The following is a 26,406-nucleotide window of genomic DNA, read 5'->3' as shown; positions in this document are numbered from 1 at the left end:
TTGTAAATGTTTACAGCCTGGTACATCAAAGATTTTGGTCTCTATATCTAATTTAACTATTCATGACAACAGTACGGGGGTGAATTTGTATATAACCCACAACCTATATAATTTAGGCTTAAATTCTGCATGCGGGGACTCGTTGGGGTGGCAGTAGCACATTCTGTGGGGATTTGGTCCCTGTGTGGACCGAGTATGAAGGGTGGACTGGTAGCTGGCAAGGATTCAGATCACCTCCTGGGCACTGCCATGGTGCCCTTGAGCAAAGCAATGACCCCAGCCCCCTCACTCTGACATCTATGCATGTGTCGAGGTCCTGTTTGTGCATGTGTGTGTGTGTATGATTTGTAAAAAAATTCCCTGTCAAGGAACTTATGAAGATATGTTTTCTATCTGTCATGTTGTGTCAGTTCACCCTGTTAATAAACCTCAATAAATAATCAATCGCATATCTTGTCTTTCCGTGACTTCTCTTCTCTTTCCATTTTATTTTAGAATAGAGCAGTTACAGGTGGTCACTTCCACAGCGTCGGAGCTTGAGACAGGTCAGGCCTTGTGCCACAGTATACACCCAGTCAATCACTGTAGTGATGTCAGCAGAACGTGTTGGCATATAGTAAATGTCCTTCATTGGGTCTCTGCGTTACCCTGCTGACTCTCAGTAGGGTTTGCCTCCGATGGCAGCGAGTAACTCCTGCCTCTCTGCAGCAGTGGGCATGTCAGGTCTCACACCGTCTCTTCTCCTCTGTAGCATTATGTTGTGCTAAAAGGAAACAAACACAAAATACTCCACATATGACAAGCTGTACAGTGGTTAAATGGTTTGAATCCTACTTTAAGTAAAGGGACAACTTTGATCTTCGATCAGACAGCTGCCGTTAATTCAGAACGCTGCTGCTCGAGTCCTCACTAACACCGAAAAAGCACGCTGGAGATCCAAATTAGAAACAAGTTTTAAATACTTGATTTATTCTGATATGTTGATATTCTTTATTGCTCAGAATTTGATAGAATGTGTCTATACCACTGCTGTACTAGCATGTTTATTTTGTAAATAACCAAGGAGCCCAACAAAAAATGTGTAAATTAGAGATCCCTTTCAGATCCCTCCCAGTTATTGGTGTTAATCTGCACCTGGTAACAGTTTACTTCATTGTTGGACACACCCTATTTATCTGCTGCTCTCCTGGTGACTTTGTAAGATACCAAGCTGCTCTAAGGTGACTGAAACCCTGAGACAGCAGGTTGTCCAGATGAAGGCCAAAGGGATGACCCTCTCAGCCATCAGAGAGAGGTTGGGCGTTCACAGTCTGTGATTTCCAGTATATTGAAACTTTACAAGGACACAGAAGTCCCCCAAAAAGGCTGGTCGTCCACGTAAAACAAGTGCACTAGAGGACAGGATAATGAGAAGACTTTCAATGGGGCTTTGAGTCCCAACTTCGATATTCAAATATAATTTGAATATCTAAAAAAGTAATGATATTTGAACAAATATTAGGCAGCCCTCAATATTTGAACCTGTTATGGACATTATTCTTTGTAAATGTGTTTGCTTGTAAACATTTCACGTTTTGGTGAAGTTGTGAATTGTCCGCTCATTAGCAAGGCTCAGGAACGGTCAGGAATGGGGTTGTTTCACTCAGCATTGAAAAGACTGATACTAATTATCTGGGCAGCATTCTCTAACAGCAGTCAAGTTTTGATTTTATTGTAATGACACATTAAAATAGGAGATGACTTGTGCTTAAAGTGATGCTCCGAGCTCCAGTGTTTGCATCAGAATCACCTGAATAATTTCAGGATAACTTTGCTTTTTTTTCATTGGTTGTTGCCTTAAATCTTAACCAAATCTTTGACATTGATACTCTGCCCTGTGGTGGACAGAAAATATACAACTTAAGTCTGACACCAACATAGGTCTTACCGAAGGCATTTAATGGTCAAAATATTATTAATGCATATTTGAATATATTCAAATATTAATAACCAAATGAAATTTTAATATGTTTTTTTCAGGCAAAAGTCACAACCCTAGTGCTGACCAGGGCACTAGGGTACACTGAAATAACAATGTCTCGTCGTTTAAGACTTTTTGGAGTGAAAGCCCACTCTGCAGTGACCAAACCTCTCATCAGCATGAAGAATAAAAAGGCTAGACATGAGTTTACTGAGGAGCATGTTTACGCCTATCCCAGAAAGCCAGTTTGGGGGAAAAGTGGAATATTATGCCTCGTTTTCACATAGACGGGACGCAAATTGCTGCCTTTGCCTTGCTGCCAATGTAACAGCTTTTCTGTAGAAAAACACCTTAGGACATCATCAGGGTTATCTCAGCCTGGGTATGGAGACTACACAGATTAGAAAGCCTGAAGTGTGTGGTGCAGGGCCGTATCGAGACCTTCTGACGGGCAGGGGCTCTGACCTCTCCCCTGTACAGACTCTGTAACACAACAGATATGTATGAAGTGATTTTACCTGGATCATAATATGCAAACATACATAACTATATGTCTGTGGGTATAGCAAAGATACGTCTTTTTTTTAAACTTCAATGTTTCTTGGAACTGAATAATCAGGATCCCATTTGAAGTTTATAGCGTGATGGGGCTGACATTTATGTGATTAAGACATCATTAGGCTATACTTGTATATATTTATGTGACACATTAGAGCCACCCAGTCCCTTTGATCTGCAGAAATACATTTTTATTTGACTGAAACAACTTTTAGGCACCAAGACAGAAATGACAAACCTTTTCTTTTGCTTTATTATTGTGTTTGTTTGTACAATCTTTAACCGGGTGCCTGACAACAGTAACATCGATAACAATACTGCAGCTGGACCAGAAGCCTGTTATTAAACACAGTTTAAGGGCGCACTCTCACTGTCCGTCCGTACCGTGCCCCATGCTTTAGGGTAATTGTCCCCCCCTCCATCTCCCCCCGTGCCCCAGGCCCGTTTGTACTCACACTACCTGGGCCTCAGCGAATCCTTCTTGCCTGCCTATACGTCATCACGCCGTAACACGTCACACGCATTGATTGACGTCATGCGTCGCCATATAGAACCGCCATAGGCCTCGTGCTCGTACACATGCGCGCGCTCGTGCTTGTACATGTGCAAACGTGCTTTACAAAAGCCCACCTCTCCCAAACGGGCCTTGGACGGCAACCTAGGAGTGGTACGGTTGCACTCACACTGGTCTAGCGAACTAGACTTTAGCCATGAGACGTCCTGGGGCTCGATACGGATGGACTGTGTGAATGCAACCTAAGGAGACTGATCAGTAGGGATGGAAGGATACACTGACTTAACTCACCATTGGATTCCATTCACTATACTGAGTTCACAATACGATGTTTTTAACCAAATGTGATCTAATCCACAAAATATATAGGCTATTCTCTTCTCTTTTTCAAATGAAAGTATGATTATTTCTGAGGTATGAACTGCAAAACGGTGCACATTTCCTTTTCTTTGTAAAAGTTAAACTGAACATGTTTTTTTTTTTAAATAAGAAAAGCAATAATTGAATTAGAAAAATAAGAAACTAAGGCTTGGCCTGTGATCTCCTGCACACATGATGAATACCATTCTGAATACCAGCCTGTGTCACTAACAGGACACAGGCTGGTATAGGACAGGAAATCAGTGGATGAAGATTCACAACTTCTTTCACTTCCAAAAGAGAAAACTGAGTTAGAACCTCCAATAAAACCGAGCGGAGCGACCTGCTGCGCTCGCCGCCATCTTTGCACCGATGTCAACAAAGTCAAAAGTAGATAGCGCGATGCTATTAATTTTTTCATCTCAACCTATTTGAATCGTCACGCATTTTAATCGGTTTTAACTGTCTCAAGATGCATCGTTACATCCCTAGCTCAGATTTCAGCACCAACCAGAAGTTAGAGCAAAACTGCGCACACACACAGGCTGCAGTGAGGTGCACGCCTGTGTGTATGTGTGTGTACGAGAATGACAGAGAGAAAGAGTGCTATGCGGAGATGAATAAACGGAACAATATTTCAAAAGCGCGTTGAAAAATAACAAAAAACCCGGAATCAATTTGTGGCTCTTAGTGTTGATTGTGTGGCGCAGAGCCACACATTGGTCTATATATGGCACTACTGCAGCATCAATGAGCACAACCTTTGCTGTCTTCTACCAATAAAGAGGGGAGCATTGGCACCAAAGACATGGCTACTGGGAATCAAAGCCTGGGCAGAACATGACCATGCCTCGCCTGCATCCAGCTTTAATCTTTTTAACATCTCTGAATTTGTTTTCCTATCAGTTATTTCTCTTTGACACTTGAAACATACACTCACCCAGTATTTCCTACAGTTCTTATATCTCTGGAAATAGGCTGAACACATGCTCTTCTCATAGTTGTGGGCATCCAAACACTTCTGAGAGGCATCACTTTCCTGAAAAAGAGAAGAAGTTTCAGAACAGGAACAGGATTAAACACATCCCTGCAGCAGGCAGACACAGTGCAGGATGTATAGGGTTGGTAAGCTTACTTCGATGCACGGGTTAATGTCCTGATTTCGAAGTTTTCGTGTATTTTTTTCCATCCGGATCTGTGTAAAGACAAACAGGTTCAGTACTGGTATTAGTATTAGTGAAAGTAATTTCACTAATGAAGTCATAGAATGCCCAAAGATATTAATAATAATATAAAGGTAGTTTTCTATTTGACCACTTTCTGATGGAAATGAGAAATCTGAATTAAAGCATTATGCTTGCTGATTAATTCTCTGTTAATTTGTTGATACATTACCTTCAAATTATCTTAAAGTCAGCAGAAACAAAGACTCCACATTGCATAACTAAAACACAACTGCAAACTGTTTCTGCATGTTCACCGTTGGAGCTGTATGATGATGTTGAGGAATGATGAAGCTTACAGTATGAATCGCTGAGTGAAATGAATCAAAACCAAGATTTTTTTTTTTCTGGACGTAATTTCATTAAATGGAAATATTCCAGATGTGTTGCACATCATTCTTTACACATTTCCCCAAACTTCAGCTTGACATGTTTATTAGTGCTCTCCAAATGAAGCTTCATGAAGCATTAGTTGTATTTGTCGAGTCCACTAGATGGAGCTCTTGGTTTAAAGAGAAAAGCTCAATGAATGGTGATTCAGTGTGTTGTCAACCCTTTGTTTACAGAGAGCTCCATCTAGTGGAATAAAGAAATGCTTCATGAAGCTTTGGTTGGACAGCACTACTGTTTATCTTTCAAATATATAAATCTCACATGCGCAAACCATACACCAAAACATGCAGAATGATCAGGAATGGTGTGCTATATTTTTTGTCAAAGATTTGCCGTGCCATTTTCACAAAAATTGCAAAAAACTGTGCCAAATTTCCACATACACAACAATGGGAAATCGTTGTGGACCAAGCTCAAAACCACCCCTCTTTGGGGCTATGCGGATTTGCCCAACTTTAACGCAGAAAACCGATTACAAGTTTAAAGAGGTTTGAAGATTTGTGGCTTATTTGGTTGAATGGGCATTTTGAAAACAAGCACTGTTTTCCACCATTTTGGTTTTGATAATTTGTTAGTCAATTACAAGGGATGTCCAATCCTGCTCCTGCATATTTTAGGTTTCTCCCTGCTGTAACATGGTCTGTCTCTTATCAAGCACTCAGGTAAAGTAGGTGTAAGGCTTTAAATGCTCTGCTTGTTACCAAGCTTCAGCTGCTTGATAACGAGAGTGCTCACACTATCCTTTTGGCCGCGGCCAAAACCGTTTTTTCAGCTAAAGTCTAGTACCTTTAAGTAGTGTGAGCGCACCCGCTCCGCGCTCAACTGGGGCCAGCTGGGCCGCCACGGCCCGCTTGAAAGAGGTGGGCTTTAGCGGAGCCGTTTGCACATGTACGAGCATGAGCGTGCGCACGTGCACGCGCACGCGCACGAGCCCTACGGCAGTAGCGTTATGTCCGCCTGTTCGGACATGTAAATAGAAGGACGGACCATGCGCGGACATTTAACAACAACAACAATGGTGGGGAAAGGTTCACGTTGGTGTGGTGCGGAGGTGGAGTGTTTACTGCAGATTTGGTCGGATGAAAATATTCAAAAACAGTCGACAAGACACACAAAAACTCCGAGGTCTATGGAAAGATTTGTAAACAAAGCCACACACGCGATCAATGCGTGTGACGTGTTACGGCTTGATGGCGTGTGGACAGCAAGAAGCATTGGCCGAGGCCATGGTAGTGTGAGTACAAACGGGGCTGGGGCGCGGGGGGGAGAGGGAGGGGGGACAAGTACCCTAAAGTCCGGGTCTCGGTCCGGGAGGATAGTGTGAGCGCGCCCTTAGACTCAGGTGTGCTGGAGCAGAGAGAAACCTAAACATGCAGGACAGCAGCTCTCCAGGAGCAGGATCGGACACCTCCGGTCTAACTACTACTAGCCAACTTCAGATTTCACTACTTTTGACCTTAAATCGGGATGTGCACCAAGTATCAGAAGGGGTAAAAGTCAAGCCCACACTTAAAATTTCTTGCAGAATTTTCTAGTTATTATTATTTTCAACATAAGCACACTTCTATAACCAAAGTAGGGATCCCTTAATTGATAATTTAAGAGTTGTGAACAATATATGTAGCCTACTGAGCAGGACATTTTACAATGGATACACACAGGGTTATATATATTTTATCTTTATGTATTCATGTGCCTTTCATTTACCAGTACTCTTTTGTCACACCAATACACATTGGTTTTCAAAGCAATTGTAAATGGTAATGGACTTGTTCTTATATAGCGCCTTTCTAGTCTTCCGACTACTCAAGGCGCTTTCACAGTGTTTGTCACATTCACCCATTCACTCGGACATTCACACAGTGGACATCTACATACCATCTAATCTAATCATTCACACCACATTCACACACCCATGTGCAGCACGGGGAGCAATTCGGGCTTCAGTGTCTTGCCAAAGGACACTTCGACATGTGGACCGGGGGAGGCAGGGATCGAACACCGATCTCTCGAATGGAGGGTTACCCACTCTTACACTGAGCCACAGTCGCCCAGTGTAAGAAGCATGTCCAGCTATTGCATATTTCAGGCCATTTCATATTAATAATATAAATAAATAGATAATTTAGACTCCACAGAGGTTTCAGAGGAGAACATTTAAAGGTTGAATGTGGAGAATGAGCAGAACAGCGCCATCTAGTGTCTCAAAAATGTAGTCGCAACAACAAAAAATAAAAAAAATAATTCTAGCAGTCGGGTTGCCAGGTTGGTCAGACCCAGTAGCTACAGGAGACCAGAGTCTGTTTTGTTTTTTTTAAGTTTATTTTTTTGGCAGTTTTTCAAGCCTTTATTCTATAGGACAGACAGGACATTGGGTGAGTGGGAGAGAGGGGAAGACATGCAGCAAAGGGCTGCAGGTCGGAGTTGAAGCTAAGTCCAGCTAAGTAAAGATGAAAGTGATGTTAGCGATCAAGGAGAAGCGTAGCAATTTGGGTGTGCATTTTAATGGCGTTTCTCTCCTTTCTCTCAGTCCATGGAGTGAATGCTTGGCCTATATTGACTCTGTTTTTTGCCCTTCTCTGCTCACTCTGCTGCTGGGACAAATTGCTTCCCCGGAGTTGTTTGTGCTTTGTCGTCTCGCAGGTCTCTGCTGATCGTGGTGGTGCCTGCTGCCGTGGTCCTGCATGACGCTTCCTGCTGCTATTATACTCTATAACCTTAGCTGTGCTTGTTTCTACTATTCTGCTGTGTTAACTGCCATAACATATAAGTCATATTCACATTACTATAGATATTATTATACTTACTGGAAGTGTGTCTGTCTCTGTCTCTCTCTGTCCATCTGTCTGTCTTTTCTCTCTTTCTCTCTCCTTTTCTTCCTCCCCAACCGGTCAAGACAGATGGCCGTCCTCCACAGAGCTGGATCTGTCTGACGTTCCTGCCTGTAATAGGAAAGGTTTTTCGTTGCCACTGTACTCTACGGGGGAATTGTTGGGTCTATGTAAATCATAAATAAGTCATAGAGTGTGGTCTTTACCTTGTTTGTTAAGTGTCCGGACATAACTTTTGTTATGATTTGGCTCTATAAATAAAATTGAATTGAATAACACCCCCTTCACTGAGGCTCAGAAGCAGCTGCAGGATTGGCAAACTCAATTTCACCCAGTGCCAGCCTGCAGTAGCTGCACCCAACAACAGACAACCCTGGCAAACAGCAACGCCGGCTGGTACAATCAACAGAATGTGACAGAAAGTCATTGTCAAACCCACCAAAAATGTTTTTATTAATTCAGACTAAATTTATTTTTTATGTAAAAGCAAAACTTTTGATTCTGTAGCCCATTTAAAAAAAATATAGCTTTTGATTTTACATATTCAACCTTTAAATGAGGTGATGTTTTACTTGAACCTTTTCCATTGTACAGGGCACATGTTCTCTGCTGTGCACCTCATGTCAACATACACATTCTAAATGTGTCCCAATTTACTTCCTGTTGCAGATTATGTGAAAGACATCAGCTGGCAGGAAGTTAACAAGGACCAAGCTGTTGCCTAGCAATGGAATTCCATTAAAAAGCTCTATCGAGAGAAAATACACTCCAGTTGATTCAATATGTCACAAAGAATACCGAGTTCAAATCCAAATATTATGATGCATCATATTCACAATTCCTAACGGAGGTCAGAACTTAGACACAGACACTTTGAACTACTGTTTAACTTTAAGCACTGTCTACCACTAACCATATTGCGTATTAGCGGAATAGAAAAGAGAAGTTCAAATAGAAGTGAACATTATTTGGCTAGTATTACATATTAATTCAATTCAATTTTATTTATAGTGCCAAATCATAACAAAAGTTATCTCAGGACACTTTATAAACAAGGTAAAGACCACACTCTATGACTTATTTATGATTTACATGGACACAACAATTACTCCGTAGAGTACGGTGGCAACAAAAACCTTCCCTATTACAGGCAGGAATTACTTCTGCTTTGTGTGTAAACTGTATGCCGAATTGAAAAGTGTCTCTTCCTTTTGTAGAAAATGTCTGTTTTCGTATGGACCGGTGGTGGAAGTGTAACAATAAACACGTCTTACCGAACTGCCCGATTTCTCCATGGAGGCTGGTGTCCTCTACCACAGTAACCCGTGTTATGTATGCTACACTGTAACACGCTGACCTTCACTGATGTTAACAAACGGCCAAACTGGAAAATGGGTAGACTTTTCTTGTGGACGAAATGATCAGTAACGGTGAATGGAGATACAGCTCCACAAAGCTAACACCTACCTTTCCCAAATACACACTTTGATCCAGCGGCAGTGGTGACTTTGTGTTCACCTAATATCCACACCAGTGAAGATTATCCCGCTTTTGAAAATACCAAATGAACTGCCAATAATTGTTGTTGTTATCATTTATATCTCCTCGGAGTGATAACAAGAGTCTTGCTTCAAACCGCTAGAGAACAGCTCTCTACTAGCACACATGCGGCTAACTGAAGCTACACGAGCCACCGGCTGTAACCTCCCAGTCATGTCCCGGATAACTCCACTCTCCTTGTTGCAACAGCGCACCAGGAAAATCACCCACACCGTCACCGACGACTGACAGCAACACCAGCCAATGGGAACCCCTGAAAACTAACAACATAGACTGACAAGCCAATGAGCCAATAGCATTTCTTGGCTGACATGCTAGTCTTCCTATCGTTGTAAATTGTGCTAAACCAAATTTAAGCGATTGACAGTACATCTAGCAAGTCCAAAAATTGAGTTTTACTGAAAGGAGCTGTAACTGACATTGCAGTGAAAGTGGCAGCGCTGTACACAAATCAAAAGGCACAAGTGGGCGGGACATTGAGTGGGCGTGGCCAACATCTAGTGCGGTTGCATCGCAGCGCATACACAATGGCTGCTCGAAAGAGGGGAAAGCAAACAATTTTCAGGCCCGCCGCGTCTAGCAAAAAATATGAGAAAAAAATTATTAAAAATTCGGAAAATAGTTGAAAGTCAAGAAAAACCCAACAGAAAGGATGTTAAAGCGACCCGGGTAAGTTTGATGTAAATTAAGTGAGTGGTTACTCAGTTGTTGAATTAAAATATCGGGGTTATTTATATTATGAGAGAGGGGTGAGCTGGGGAAAAAGTTTGTGTTAATCAGTAGGCTGCCCAGTTTGGGAGCACAGAGAAAACCAGGGGAAGGCACACGTTTAGAGTTTTTTTTTTAAATTAAATGTCACTGGTAATACTAGTGTCACAGTGCGTGTCCACGAACATTGAAGACAGCAAGAACTACAGGAATAGGAAAGTTGAGTAAAGTGGAACATAGCCTTCTAACATAGTGTTTTTTTAAAATATAATAACGACAGTGTGATGAACACCAACAGCAACAAGCGCACTTGGATTCAGCAATAATGTCAGTCCCCCCGGTATGTGCATTCACGTGTATTGTCGCTGCACACTTCATCATTAGCGTGAACATGTCCTTATCGATCTAAGCATCTCCTCTCCAAAGCTGCACCGCCGAATGCAGCCGTGGAGCGGCTGTGACATTTTGTCGCTTCTCTCCCAGCCTATAGCCGTGCTATATCGCGTTTTCACCCACTGCAAGTATTGATCACGGTGTCATAGCATACGGATGACAGGTCGACTATGACCCGCTGTAAGGCGAATCAACAAGAAACGACAAGAAAGTGCTGGTCAATAAAGTAGCAAAATGGAGGGAGAATGTATGGCAAACTTGTGCAGCGCTTCAGGTCTGGATGTGCAGCAGATTAAGAGCAAAAGTCAACGTGTGTTGAGTTTGCCTGGTGTGGCAGGTTGCGCTGTGCAGAGTGTTTGAGCAGATCAGGTCCTGTACTGTACTGCTGTTGATGCCAGGAGACGCTGCAGCAGTGTGGAGCTCAGAAGCATCTTCGCACATTTGTTATTGATGTGAAGGAGCCAGTGTGCTGGTGTCGGTGGTTACACTGTTCCTGAGAGGAAGTGTGTTGTCAGTGTTGGCTCAGGTCCGTGTTTACACCTGTCCGACCTTAAACCAGACCTAAACTCTGTCTTATATGCAATTAATCTGCAGTTGTGTAACTGCCATGGCCTGGGTTTGACTCTGCTCTTTTCTACACACACGCACACGCACACGCACACACACGCACACGCACACGCACACACACAGAAACAAGTGTTTCTGATATGAGTTTGGCTGCTGAGTGCGTGTGTTTGCGACCATCAATACATCAGGAAATCCAAAGGCAGGGGGTTGCATCAGATCCATTGGATTTCTCTTTGATTCAGATGTTTACTGCTTGAGTTGGAGCTAAAAGGTAATTGTCTCTGTTTTTCGTGTTGTTTGAAAGCATAGGAAGTGTTGGGAGGAAAGAGCTGGGGAGGATGGGATTGAGTTGGAAGTCCTGCATGCATTTGTGTAACATCAGGTCTCCTACGACATTTCTGGACCTCAACTGCTAGTTGAGCTTGGTGGGTTTCTTCAGATTGGAACATTGTTAACAATATATTTGTACAGAAAAGGACATTGTTCCATATGTTTATCCTCAGATCAGTATTGCACCTGTGATGGAAAAAACAAATCATTTTGTTTTCAGCTCAGTGTCAACTCAAACCTTGTCAGGACCTATATTGTTGTGACTTTCAGTACAGACAACATTTACTTTAAATTTCAACAAAATAATTAGCATTTTGAAAATAAGGTTGGTCTCTATTCATAAATTAGTATCCTATATTCAATACAAGAAAAGCAGCTAAAGGAAGTCATTAAAGACGGTGTATTATCATCATTGATTTTAGTCAGATGAAAAATGTGACTTTTTATTAAGACAAAATATAAATGATAAACTAGATATTTTAGGTGTTAAATTAAAATGTTCTTTCAAATTTCAAGCACTGATACGTGCAAAAGTGTTGGCTATCAATTTAGTTATTTGCACTATTTAGTATTTTGGTAACTCTCTGTTAGAAATGTCTGAATTTGAGATGCCGATCTGAATGTTTTTCAACTGATAAAGATGTCGTGAGCACAGATGGATGGATTTAATATTCCCTGACCAAATCTAATCCATATCTAACCTAATATCACTGTTGTTAACACAACAAAACCAAATAGTTCTGACTTTTGACCAAGAATTCCAATGACATGTTTTGATATATTTGGTCAATGTGTATTTATTTGGCAGAATGCTTGTCAAGTCAAGAAAGCATTTTGGATTTGTATATGAGACCTTCATTTATCAGCTATAATTATATTGTGCATCCCTAATATTTAACATTATTATACATTACATACAGTGTATAACATTGTTAGCTAATCATATAAATAAACATTTGGAAAATAAAGAATTTAAAAAAAGCTAAATAAACCTTAGTACTTATATATTCAGTATCAGCCAATTATTGACTCTGCTGAACAAACTACATAATGAATGGATTTCATCATCATCCCAAGTATTTGTTTTCTGCATGATATGCTCTGTAAAAGAACTTTACATAACAGCGCATATGGGACAACATTTCCACCAATACTGATAGATGCTGATGTGTCTGTGATGACAGGATCATTTATCTGTACCCTCATATACTGTGCATCCTTAGTAGGAATCACTGCAATGTGCTGCATGTACTAACACTTATAGATGTATTATCACATTACAGTATTATATTGCGTGGATATTTTGCTGACTGATCATTCACATTGTGGGAATGTTTAGTCTTCTGTTATGACCTACTCGATATGGAAAATGTCTTGAGATGACTTTTGTTCTGATTTGGCACTATAAATTAAACAGAATTTTGTGAATTTTCAATAAGATAATTTGTGATGGCAGATGTGATCTATTTATCTGTCCCTCTCTGTTGGTTGTCTAGTGTTTATTCAGCATATATTTGTGTTTTATTCAGTGAAAGGTTTGTTTTGTAAACTTGCTTGGTTTAAGGCACGGGCTAAACTTCACAGACTTCTTTGTTTAAAATACATGATAACATCTAACAAGCTTATTTATTTGTCTCAATTTCTGCTCATACGGAATGTGAACAGAGGTTTGTAGACAACTAAAACAGGGCTGATTAGGACAGATTCTTCAGTCTGACGTGGAAGTGGTTTTGGTCATAGACGATTTCAAGATTTTGAATGAGGGCGCACTCGCACTGTCCATCCATACCGTGCCCAAACAGGTTTTACGGGTAAAGCCTAGTTCGTTTGACCAGTGTGAGTGCAACTGCACCGCGCCTAGCTGCGGCCAGCTTGCCGGCCACGGGCCACGTCTGCACATGTACGAGCACGAGCGTGCCCACATGTACGAGCAGTACCCTAAAGCACAGGGCACGGTACAGATGGACAGTGTGAGTGTGCCCTAAAACACCTCTGGCAGCCATTTTTAAAATATTCCCCTTGTGTCAATAGCAGGATGTAGGCTAGTGGTCAGTGTTTTGGTGTGTTCCAGTGATGTGCTGCCCATCAGACTGTCATGGAGGCCTCGGTGTGATCATCTCCTGTATGCAAAGGCATTTACTGTCACTATGATGCCCGTTTACTTTGAAGAGGACTACTTTACATCGATGGTAGTAGCTGTATTACCATAATTAATACCTCTGTGTTATTTAAGCAATAGCTCACGATAGGCCAGGGTATGTTGGGATTATATCGCTTTGCTTCGGCCTGCACAAGAGGTGATATAATCCTAACAAATCACAGCCTGAAGTGAGCTATTGCTTTTCTAAAATGGTTACCAACTATGGCAATATGATGGACATATTCCAATTTAAACAAAAATCATCCATAAACTTTTGTTCTTACAAAGAAATAGGCCCTGCTGGCCGGCGGTTGCTATGGAACATACTATCTTGATGATAATGAGCCTGTTGCTGCCCTGTTAACCGAGTGTAGTCTAGCGTAGCTTGTAGACATTGTGAAGTTTCTCAAACTGAATCAATGCCACACATATAAACACTAAACTCTGTTGCTAACTCAGTCCTGTTATAACCAAGATATCTGCCAGACAGATTTAGTTATTACGTCCGTGAAAATGTTAGTGTAGTGTTAGCGTAAGCTAAAGATAGCATTCTGTCACCGTGTCAGGGAATCAGAATCAGAAATACTTTAATAATCCGGGGGGGGGGGGGGGGGATTATAGAGCGTGTTGTTAAAAATTAGACTAACCAATCACTTTATAAATATGTTTTACTAAATAAGACTAACCAATCACTTTATAAACATGTTTTACTAAATAAAACTAACATATCACTTTATAAATATTTTTACTAAATAAGACTAACATATCACTTTATAAACATGTTTTACTAAATAAGACTAACTTATCACTTTATAAACATGTTTTACTAAAAAAGACTAACCAATCACTTTATAAACATGTTTTACTAAATAAAACTAACATATCACTTTATAAATATTTTTACTAAATAAGACTAACATATCACTTTATAAATACGTTTTACTAAATAAGACCAACATATCACTTTATAAACATGTTTTACTAAACACGACTAACTTATCACTTTATAAACATGTTTTACTTAACAAGACTAACCAATCACTTTATAAACATGTTTTACTTAACAAGACTAACCAATCACTTTATAAACATGTTTTACTAAATAAGACTAACTTATCACTTTATGAACATGTTTTACTAAATAAGACTAACCAATCACTTTATAAATACATTTTACTAAACAAGACTAACTTATCACTTTATAAACATGTTTTACTTAACAAGACTAACCAATCACTTTATAAATACATTTTACTAAATAAGACTAACCAATCACTTTATAAACATGTTTTACTAAATAAGACTAACCAATCACTTTATAAACATGTTTTACTAAATAAGACTAACTTATCACTTTATAAACATGTTTTACTAAATAAGACTAACCAATCACTTTATAAATACATTTTACTAAATAAGACTAACCAATCACTTTATAAACATGTTTTACTAAATAAAACTAACTTATCACTTTATAAATATTTTTTTACTAAATAAGACTAACTTATCACTTTATAAACATGTTTTACTAAATAAGACTAACTTATCACTTTATAAACGTGCTTTACTAAATAAGACTAACTTATCACTTTATAAACATGTTTTACTAAATAAGACTAACTTATCACTTTATAAATATTTTTTACTAAATAAGACTAACTTATCACTTTATAAACATGTTTTACTAAATAAAACTAACATATCACTTTATAAATATTTTTACTAAATAAGACTAACATATCACTTTATAAATATGTTTTACTAAATAAGACTAACATATCACTTTATAAACATGTTTTACTAAATAAGACTAACTTATCACTTTATAAATATCTCATCTCATCTCATCTTCAACGGCTTATCCGGGGTCGGGTCACGGGGGCAGCAGCTTTAGCAGGGGACCCCAAACTTCCCTTACCCGGGCCACATTAACCAGCTCTAACTGGGGGATCCTGAGGCCTTCCCAGGCCAATGTGGAGATATGGGGCTGCCTGCCGGCTCAGCTCTCTTTTCGTCACAACGGTGCGGTAGAGCAACTGCAACACCGCCCCCGCTGCTCCGATTCTCTGGCCAAACTCGAGCTCCATCGTCCCCTCACTCGTGAACATGATCCAGAGGTACTTGAACTCCTTCGCTTGGGGTAAGGACTCATTCCCTACCTGGAGTAAGCAATCCACCGGTTTCCTGCTGAGAGCCATGGCCTCAGATTTAGAGGTGCTGATCCTCTTTTTAGTAATGCAATTATATTTAATCATTATAATAAAAGTACTTAGTAGTATTGAAGAAACCAACTTTTTCTTTTAGCCAAACCCATGCAGATATCTTTAGTTTACATGTCTAGAATAAGTTATCCAATTTATGTTGATGTCAAATTCAGCTCAGTGTTATTTGCTCTGTGAAATACAAAATTAGTGAAAGTATTTGGCCAACAAGGGGAAGATTAGTGAACTTATAGAGTGAGTCAGTCAGGTAGGAACTAAAAACACACTTTACACTCTCACAAACAAATACACACACACACACACACACACGCTAGTCACACACACACACACACACACACACATGCTAGTCTCAGACACACACACACACACACACACACACACACACACACACACACACACACACACACACACTTGTTCTCATCCCCAGTGGCTAACGCTAAAGCTAGCGTTAAAACCCGACACATTAACCGTAGCCTCATGTCGCACAAGCTTTCTAAAACACAAAGTATCGTTACGTCAATGTCCTGACTTACCTAAATGTCATTATGGGATGCCCTGAGGTGTCTTTTAAGATTTGTGGTGTTTTTTCCTGTGATTTTGTGGTCGCATTTCTCCGTTTCTTTTTCCACAACACATCCTGTTTTCCTTTCCACGTCTGTGTAATGAAAGTGTGTCTTCTTTTCCTCCCAAAGACGACCCCCGGCTGGTGTCACACTTTGTTCTCATTTTTCTTTAGTTGTCGTTAACCCTAACGCTACCGTTAACGCTAACCCACAGCAGGGGCATCTTCAGAATCTAAATAATGCCGCGTGCGGGGATTGAGGAAGTGACGTTGCCTAGATGTGAGACTGGGAAAAAACGACAAAATAATAATAACGTGACTAAACGAGACGAAACAACGTTATTTCGTCTCGTTTTCGTCAACGAAATTGAATAGACATTTTAGCATAGTTTTTATTTTGTAAACCACATTTCGTCTCGTTTTTATTCGTCAACAAAGTTGCATTACATATTTAGTCTTAGTTATCGTCACATGACCAGCATTTTCGTTTCGTCTCGTCTATTTTTCGTCAGGTGATAAAGGTTCTTTGACAACAATATTTCGTCATCATTTTCGTTGACGAAAGCAACACTAGGGAGCATGCCGTTAAGGGGTTTTAGACAAACAGGAGAAACTTACCTTACTCTGCAATGATGAATATTTAGTTTAACATGGATTTCCCACATAGAAAGTAAAACAAACTCAGAGATTTATAGACTAGCACATCTAATATTTCTCCTTCACTGAATAATCATTCATTTGGCCTCGCCCCATCCTTCGCTATTTGCCTTTTAGCTTCTACAAAGCTGTTTCGAGGTTTAAACAGAAGCACGCAAACGCCTCATCAAGATGACTAAACACATCAGAGAGAATAAGCCTAAGGCCTACATGTTTGAGCTTCAGACAGGAGGCAGCGGGGCAGTAGAGCCACTTGGATCACTGACTCTTATGGCAGGTGCAACTCCTTGATCCCCACAGGTGGATGGACGAACACGGAGCCTGAACTGCCTGTCCATTGAGCTAACGTTAGTGAAGTTCTAGTTTTTGCATCGTGAGCCTGGTGTCAGTCAGACCCAGACTCAGACGAGGAGTTGGTTGTCACTAAAATGGTGAACATGAAGAAGTATCACAAAGATAAGTGTAGTAAGCATCTTTTATTAGTTTCTGTTGTCTGTTAGCTTGTTGGCTTGTAACTTTCAGTGGCTGACAGCTATGATGACAGAGTGTTTTCTCTCTGTACTGACAGTGCGCTCTGAGCTGGAGGTTTCACGTTTCTTTGCCGGTGTCGAAGTTGTTCCCCTGTCCAATAGTGTTTCACATCAGATAGTGAATGGTTTATGGATTATTTACACACCAACTAAAGCTGCCCTGATACGTTTAAATTTCAGAGAAGTGCACAGACATCTGCTCGTTCAGGAGAGAAATGTTAAAACTACTCAGATACAAGTCTCTATAGTCGGGTGTCATTGACATTTTTTGAGGACAAAACACTTTTTTGAGTCGATGGTGACTTTGAAATCAATTTGGAGCCATACTGGCAGCCACTGGAGAGAGGCCAGAATAGTAATAGTAAAAAATAGTAAAAAATCCACGTTCTCTCAACATGATCCAATCATATATTTGCCTTCTGGGAGCCGCCATCTTGTCAGACTTTGACTCTGCCTCATTTTTGTTTGATGTGACATTAGGGGGAGGGAGATACGTCCATCTGGCTAAGTTATACCTGACGTAAACTGAATTAGCCACATTATCTCCACCTAGGCTAACAGAACACGCTACTAGATAAATGGGAATGGAAGTCAATGTTGAGATTTTTTCCGGACGGAGAGGGAACGGGAGTCATTTTTTCATTTTGTAACGGGAACAGGATTTTTTAGAGGTCAGTCTCTAGCATAGTCAGATGGAAAACACACCGGCTCCAGGAGTCAAGTACAGGCAGCCAGCATTTATGATCTATTATCTAAACTGATATTCAACACACTACCATGCCCGCAGACTGTAAAACACAGACCCTCACAGCCTGAATCCTCCCGCTGCTCCAGATTAGCATCTAGTGTATGTGTCATAGATAGCAGGCTGTACTGCAAGTCATGGTGCAAGTGCGGCTATTTAATTAGCATAACAAAGCTAACTTTAACATGTTGTGTTCCTAAATCTGTTTTTTACAGTCGACCACACAAATGACCGCAGTCCAGGTCTAGATGACAAGTTAGCATGCGAATCCTGACAACTAGCCTCTGAAGGGAAGTGAGGGCCAGACCACGCCCCTAATTAATCATAAACTTTAACCTTCAATCAAATAAAAACTAGCTTGTTACAAAACAATTCACCCCGCTTAGTGTTGTCATGGAGATATGACCTAAACATACAGACTAGAATGTTCTTTTGTCCCATGCCTTAAACAGGTTTAATGATGCTGGGAAAATGGCCTGTTTAACATGGGGGTCACTGAGAAACTGCTAGTATTTAATAAAACCATTACGTCCAAATTATTACCAAAGTAAAGGCATGATCATTTTTAATAGGCACACACACACACACACACACACACACACACACACACACACACACACAAACAAATCTGTCATATTTGAATCATACTGTGGTTTATGTGGCGTATAATTATCTGTAGTAGCCATGCCTTTACTTTGGTAATAATTTGGAATTAGTTGATAGTGTGTTTAGCAGGCAGAATACAAGTAACCATGCATTCACACCAAAGAGATGGAGGCGATTAAATTGCCTGGAACGCAATTATCGCGTCACATGCTCACATTTGTCACATTTTTGATTATCGCTTCATCGTGTCAATCACAGGTAGCAGCCGAGGCGGCTAGCTAATAGAAGCTAACCCCCGCTAACACTCCGCTGTTATGCTAAATGGACATTATGCTAGTGCTAACCAGGGGTCTGAATGCTTCTAAAAGAACAGAAATGAGCTCTGAGGGCGCACTCATACTGTCCATCCGTACCGTGCCCAAACAGGTTCCACGGGTAAAGCCTAGTTCGTTTGACCAGTGTGAGTGCAACAGCACCGCGCCTAGCAGCGGCTAGCTTGCCGGCCACGGACCGTTTGGGAGAGGTGGGCTTTTGTTAGCGCGTTTACACATGTACGAGCAAGAGCACGAGGCCTACCGCGGCTCTGACGTCATTTTATGTGCGCCTGTTCGGACATATAAAAAAAAAGAAGAAAAAGACGGACCATACGCAGACATTTAAAACAATGGCGCCGAAAGGTTCACGTTGGTGTGGTGCGGAGGTTGAGTGTTTACTGCAGATTTGGTCGGATGAAAATATTCAAAAACAGTTGGACAACACGCACAAAAACTCAGAGGTCTATGGAAAGATTTGTAAATAAAGCGACGCATCGTGATGACGTCCATCAATGCGTGTGGCGTGTTACGGCGTGATGACGTATGGACAGGCAAAAAGCATTCGCGTGGGGCCCAGGCAGTGTGAATACAAACGGGCCTGGGGTGCGGGGGGAGAGGTAGGGAGGGGACAAGTACCCTAAAGCCCGGGGCATGGTACGGACGGACAGTGTGAGTGCGCCCTGAGATGAAATGTGCAGCTCTTAAAAGAGCCAATTTGTTGTAGTAAGATCAGGCCTCCGTAGCTGTACCTCCGTAGCTGTACAGGTGCTGCCAGGTCTCCGGTAGATCGGATCAGCTTCACTCTGCACTGACGGCTTTCTTCTTCTTCTGGATTTCTGGCAGACTAGATCCCGGCTGGGGCCCTTCTGTGTGGAGTGTGCATGTTCTCCCCGGTCTGTGTGGAGTTTTCTCCGGGTTCTCTGGCTTCCTCCCACAGTCCACAGACAAGCATGTGTTAGGTTAATTGATGACTCTAAATTGCCCGTAGGTGTGTCTGTCTCTGTTTGTCTCTATATGCCCTGTGATAGCCTGGTGTCCTGTCCAGGGTGTACCCTGCCTCACGCCCGATGTCAGCCCCCCCGTGACCCCGCTAGGGACAAGTGGTTGAATATGGATGGATAGACAGATGCCTGAAGGCATGTCGCTGCCATCCACAGATCATAGTTATATCCATTATATTACATCCACAGGAACAGTCTGGCATCCCCCAAGGACTGTGGGCGCACTCACACTGTCCATCCATACCAGGCCCCGTGCTTTAGGGTACTTGTCCCCCCCTCCCTCTCCCCCCGCGCCCTAGGCCGGTTTGTACTCACACTACCTGGGCCTCGGCGGAATGCTTCTTGCCTGCCTATACGTCATCACGCTTTAAATGACTCAATACTTTATTTGCTGCATGGACTACTGGGCACTGCAAATTATGGATTCAAATTTTTGTATCTCTTTCAATGTCCACTATGTGGCACCAGAGAACACACACTTACTATACACCATGTTGCTGTATATTAGATGTTGGCCACACCGTATAAATTTCATGTAAATCGGACGATGTCTGTCACATAAGCTTTACTTCCTATTGTCAGCAGGTGGCGCTGTGACTTTGTGTCATCAGGTGTGGTCTCTTATCCAGAATGAGAAATCTAGGGCAGAATGGACAATGTGAAGTAAAGTTTAAACAGTTTAACAGTCTAAATTTCATGGACATCAAAATAACTTTTTCCCCAATCATAGCGTGTGTTTGTGGGCGAGCCTGCTGGACACACCTGAGCCCAATTTCTGCAGAACAATTTTTGCCACTTCTGATGTGTGTGCCAGTATGGTGAGTTTTTGAGAATTCGCAGCCTCACAAAATGCGATGAAGTTTGACACACAAAGCCATATTCCTGCTGTCAATATGTGGCACTCTGACTATGACTCAGTTCAGCATGTAGATGTCTTCAGGCCTGGACTGTTATCCAGCAGGTGAAAAATTAAAGTTGATCTATGACAACTGTCTTTTTCAAGTTTTGGGCAAAATTCACCACCATGCCACATTGGGCGCATGAATCCTCAAAAGCTTTGCAATTTAGCATCACAAAGGTCTTTAGATGCAACCTACCAGATTTGAAGTCACTCAGGTTAATTCTCTAGGAGGAGTTCGTTAAAGTACAACACGTCTGACTGGCTTCACTTTGTAAAAAAAAAACTACAGTAAATCCAAAATGGCCAACTTCCTGTTTGACTCAGGGTATGGCTCCAAGAGGCTTTTCTTTTTAAGTCTCCATACTTTACATCTGCCAACCAAATTTTATACGTCTACATCAAATTTGAAGGTGGGGGCAGTGACTTTGAAATATTCTAGGGGGCACCCTTGAGCCAATTTAACACACACAAGCCCAAGACCCATATCAGGTTTTAAGTTTAGACACTTATGATGCATGTGAAACTTTTTGTCCACTTAAGAGCCGATGTGTCACGTCCGACCAATTGTAACATCAAATGTTGTGCATCCTTAAGTCCTCAAATGTGTTCGTAAAATGAAAATTAACACATGGAATCCAAGATGGCCGACTTCCTGTCCAAAGATGTACATGTTCTTTAAGATGAGCGCAATGATCACGCCAAATCCCAAGCCCATCAAAAATGTGATGGCGCAGTAGAAAAATAGTTATGATAATAATAAAAATCATTATTTTTTCAAAAACAGTAGATCCACTTTCAATGCCATGGCCATTTCAGCACCAGGGGCCTCATTTATAAAACTGTGCACAGGATCACTTCAAAGGTGGCATACGGACAAAACATAGGACATGCATGTGCATAAAAATATTGGGATTTATAAAACAGTGCGCCCGCACGTCCTACGCCGGTTTCCCTTTATAATACACAATCAACTCTAAATGTGGCGCAGAATTAACGGCTTCATGTCACACCCATACATGCCTATAAATAGTCAATGAAATGCCCAAAATGAATATTCATTCATGCTGACATCATGACAAACAAACAGAGGAAAACAAAAGAAGACAGTCAATCAATGTGAGGTTAAAATTTTTGTTTGAGAGGTGGAAAAAAGGAAAACACGTTGTATGGAAGGCACAGTGTGGGCATTAATAAAGACAAAATGGCCATAGAGTGGAGACATGCTGCAGACACAGTTAATGCAGCATCAGAAGAGATGAATGGAACCATTTTCATTCTCACTCTGGGAGAATCTCTTATAGCAACATGAGTGCATTCAACAGCACCAATTACATTTGGAAAACAGGACATTGCTGCAACTTGTGCTTTTTTAATTCCCTGTTCCCAGAGATCCAAATGAACCATGAGAACAGTACACTGCAGTTGAACCGGCTCATTTGTCAGTAAATCAGCGAGTGTGCGTCATTACACATTGCGATGTCATGACTTTTTCTTTCGATTTGATTGATCTAAAAAGCTACAGGTGTCGGGATTAATCTGATATAATTTATAATAAATACAAACACATTGAAAACAAGAATAAAACAAACTAAATCCATACAAATAAAGACTGTATTAAACACTGTGATATATAATAACCATATTTTAATCAGGGGGAACTTAATGATTTCAGTTTTAGAAGTGAAAGTAAGAATTTATTAAAAATGCATGACAATATTATATAATATGATTGTATTGTATGAGAGTCTTTGGTGATTAGACTCCATCGAGACTTCATGTTAAAGGGGTAGTGAAGCCAAGGATAGAGCAAAAGAAACCTCAGTAACATGCAAGTATTGTTTGATAATTAAAGAACATATTTATGAGTTATGAGGGTTTTTTCAAAGATATTTTCATTTGAATTTACGATCCTACATTTTGTTGTTTTTTCCAGTGCTGAGAGAAGCCATCAAAAAGCTGTTTGTGTATTAATTGTAAGAATGGCTTTTATGAATTATTCATATGATTAATGAGAGGGAATATTCTGATTTATTTTATACAATGGTCTCACTTTCACAGTTTCTCTCGGCTCATCATTCTGCTGTCGGTGTCACCATTTCTCATTTCTCCTGTTTGTGTGACGACCGCCAATTCTCCCGTCAAGTTAACTTTTTTTAAATCCCAAAGTTTGCTTAGAAAGTGGAATGCGCCCTCTTCTGTGCGTACGCCACCTTTAGAAATGAGGCCCCTGGTCTGGTCCACTTCATCACTGTTGTGTAGAAAAATACAAAGTCTGTTCCTTCAGTTTACTAATCTGTGCGCACAGTTTTGAAATCTGTATACCAGCCCATGCCTAGGCTCCATTGGACTTGGACAAGGTATAAAAATCTGCAGTAACCTGTTTTACCAAGAAAGATTAGTTCGCTATCCAGCCATCTTTGGACTCACAAAGTTGGCTCTCTTTTAAAGGTTCTGTGTGTAACTTTGTACATGTATTGGACCTTTTTTATTGCCAATGGGCGAGCAGGTTATTACATGACTTAAAACATTAGTCCATCCCCTACATTCTCAGTTTTCTATTACAGTCTGTGGACTGACTTCTATACAAAGTATTTGGGATGGATTTTCTGGAAAACTTCAAAAGGATTTGATATTTTGCACGCTGGCTAACTTTAGCTGGCTTGCTTGCTGAAACTTTAGCTGAATGTGTCTCAGCTGCTTTGTGGCATTATTGTGAATATGATTAGAATTCCTTTTACAGTATTATACCAACATGATGCCGGTCAATTATAACTTGTCTCACTGTTGTGGGCGGAACTCACGTACGGGAGCAAGCGACAGGATGCTCACTACAGTTCACTAACGGCCACTGGTGTCGCTAATAACAAGGGTTTTCTGAAAGTTGAACCTTTAACCAGGGTTCAATGATTAAGAGAATTGTGTTAATGCGCCTATTTCACCACTACAGCTCAAAATAACGAGGATACTTTTTGATAATTGGAAATGAAACATATACCCACTGTTGTTTTTTTATTAGGAATTGATAAACACACTATTAATTAGCTTATAAATGCATAATTTCAGTCTGATAAACCTCAGACACGAACTACTACTTTTCTCTTCTCCTCTCCTCTCTGTTTGGGAGCAGAAAAAAGTCTCAACAGACAGACAGACTTGAACAATTTTATGTTGGTTGTTTGTAAGTTTCACATATTCATATTCACATATTCATGAACGTTTTATCAAAGGGGAAGCTCAGTGAAGAAGAACGGTAACCCAAAGGGAGCCAGACTAAGTTGAACATGTTTTTGTGGTGCCTCAGATCAGTTGATTTATGATTTAGTGTCTTTTGTATTGCCAGTAACTCAGTCAACAATCTAAAACTGAACCATTCAGATGATCTTTTCTCTCTCTCTTTCTCAGGCCCCTGAGTCCGGGCGGTGTTGAGCACATAAAACTGGATAGAGTAATTGCATCAGTACTAGTTGGGCACTTCACAACTGTCCATGTAGCTGGCCTGCCTTAGAGTGCCATGGCCACGGGAACCCAGGGCCACCGTGACCACGTCCTGGAGAAAAACAAGCTTGCGCCACCCACGGGGAGGCGCAGGAAAGCAGAGGGGAAACCGAAAAAGAATTTCCCTTGTCCAGAGTGTCAGAAAGCTTTCAACAGTCTGGAGAAGTTGAAGGTGCATTCGTACTCTCACACAGGAGAAAGACCCTACCGCTGCTCCCACCCTGACTGCACCAAGGCTTTCGTCTCCAAATACAAGCTGCTACGGTACAGACTGGCTGCAGCATGTTGCTTTTCTCTTTACACCTTTGGTAACATAGTGCTCAGTAATAATCAGAATGATGTGTTGATGAATACTAGTTTTCAAGTCTTGTGTTTATGTGTAATGTAAAGCATGCCTACATGATTTCAACAATTCTGAGTGCTCATAGAATGTGTCTGTGTTCCAAGGCATATGGCAACTCACTCGCCAGAAAAAAACCACAAGTGTTCATACTGTGAGAAAATGTTCCACCGCAAGGATCACTTAAAGAATCACCTACACACTCACGACCCCTACAAGGAGGCATTCACCTGTCAGGAGTGTGGCAAGAGCTACAACACCAAGCTGGGCTTCAAACGCCACCTCGCCCTCCACGCCGCCAACAGTGGAGACCTCACCTGCCAAGTGTGCCTGCAGCTGTTCCCTAACACTGGGGTTCTTCTGGAACACCTCAAAACACATGCTGGCAAGTCCTCTGGTGGGACCAAAGAGAAAAAGCATCACTGCGAGCATTGTGAGCGCAGATTTTACACCCGTAAAGATGTGCGACGCCACATGGTGGTGCACACCGGACGCAAGGACTTCCTTTGTCAGTACTGTGCCCAGCGCTTCGGTAGGAAGGACCACCTGACACGCCATGTGAAGAAGAGCCACGCTCGGGAGCTGCTGAGAGTAAAAACTGAGCCAGCTGATTCGCTGGAGCCCGTTGTCTACGACTTGGCATCTGGTGGCATCAAGGGCGAGCTCCCGGGAATGCTGACACCAAGGCAGCACCAGCTCAACATGTACACAGGCCCCATCCTGGACGCAGAGCCCTTCCCTACCCCCACACACCCCTTTTCTTTTAAGTACCCACTGGGTTCCAACTTTACCTCATACACCATCTCACAGGAGCGGGAGCAGAATCTAAAGGGAGAACTGGAGACCTACCTGATGGAGCTGCAGAGCACCATGCCCTCCTCATCCTCTGTGGCCCAAGAACCCCAACTGTCTTCCTCCAAACTTGAGTTGGAACCTCAAGTGGGTGTGCTGGAGGAAGCAAGTGAGGGAGTGTCCCTGTCCAAAATGTCCACACCAATGGCAGCAGCCACTGCAGCTGACTCTCTGGCCTCATCCTCTTCTCTGATGGACTTCTCACAGCTTTTCAACTTCCTGCCACTCAATGGGCCCCCGTACAACCAGGCAGGGGGCAGCGAGGGGCAGGGCATTGCCTATCCACCCAACGACGAGGCTACACCTCTTGTCCAGCTTCCCCCCCACCCTCCTGAAGGTCCAGAGGCGGCAGAGAGTCCTCTTCAAAGGCTCCCCTCCTCCTTCATATCCAACCTGAGCACACCCACCACACTGCCCCGCTTCCATCAAGCTTTTCAGTGATCCAGTATGTTCTGGGCCTGGCACACATCCACTCTAACACATACATACTGACACACACATCGAGCTACATGTGCACAACCTCCCGAGCACACACCGAAACAAAATGCTATTAATACATGTTGAAGACATTAGCACTTTTGTCAGTTTAATATGACAACGTGAGCAGATAAACACATGCAGCAGACATGTTCAGCACTGAGCAA

At 41.6% G+C, this 26,406-nt stretch overlaps 2 protein-coding genes across 2 annotated transcripts; one reads left to right on the top strand and one right to left on the bottom strand.

Moving 5' to 3' along the window:
* Positions 1 to 470: 470 nt before the first annotated feature.
* chchd7 (coiled-coil-helix-coiled-coil-helix domain containing 7) lies at positions 471 to 9,565 on the bottom strand. Its single transcript, XM_083936435.1, has 4 exons — positions 9,307 to 9,565; positions 4,528 to 4,587; positions 4,333 to 4,431; positions 471 to 763 (listed from the first exon to the last, which is right to left on the bottom strand). The coding sequence occupies exons 2-4, from the start codon at positions 4,579 to 4,581 to the stop codon at positions 659 to 661; spliced, it is 258 nt and encodes an 85-aa protein (XP_083792561.1). The 5' UTR covers positions 4,582 to 4,587; positions 9,307 to 9,565; the 3' UTR covers positions 471 to 658.
* Positions 9,566 to 9,974: 409 nt separating this feature from the next.
* plag1 (pleiomorphic adenoma gene 1) lies at positions 9,975 to 26,203 on the top strand (the record flags this gene model as incomplete). Its single annotated transcript, XM_083936018.1, has 3 exons — positions 9,975 to 10,068; positions 24,478 to 24,834; positions 25,018 to 26,203. Exons 2-3 carry the CDS (start codon positions 24,587 to 24,589, stop codon positions 26,201 to 26,203), a joined length of 1,434 nt encoding a protein of 477 aa, XP_083792144.1. The 5' UTR covers positions 9,975 to 10,068; positions 24,478 to 24,586.
* Between the last annotated feature and the right edge of the window lie 203 nt (positions 26,204 to 26,406).

This window comes from Echiichthys vipera (assembly GCF_963691815.1).
Source record: "Echiichthys vipera genome assembly, chromosome: 21".
Taxonomy (NCBI): domain Eukaryota; kingdom Metazoa; phylum Chordata; class Actinopteri; order Perciformes; family Trachinidae; genus Echiichthys; species Echiichthys vipera.
Note: the sequence above shows the minus strand (reverse complement) of the source record. Positions and strands in the feature narration are given on the sequence as shown.

What these genes read in the sequence shown, in the direction of transcription:
- chchd7 (XM_083936435.1), bottom strand. Translation starts at nt 4,581, where the DNA reads ATGGAAAAAAATACACGAAAACTTCGAAATCAGGACATTAACCCGTGC. An exon ending in ACATTAACCCGTGCATCGAA is followed by an intron (nt 4,432 to 4,527) that starts GTAAGCTTACCA and finishes TCTCTTTTTCAG; the next exon opens with GAAAGTGATGCCTCTCAGAA. An exon ending in AGAACTGTAGGAAATACTGG is followed by an intron (nt 764 to 4,332) that starts GTGAGTGTATGT and finishes GTTTCCTTTTAG; the next exon opens with CACAACATAATGCTACAGAG.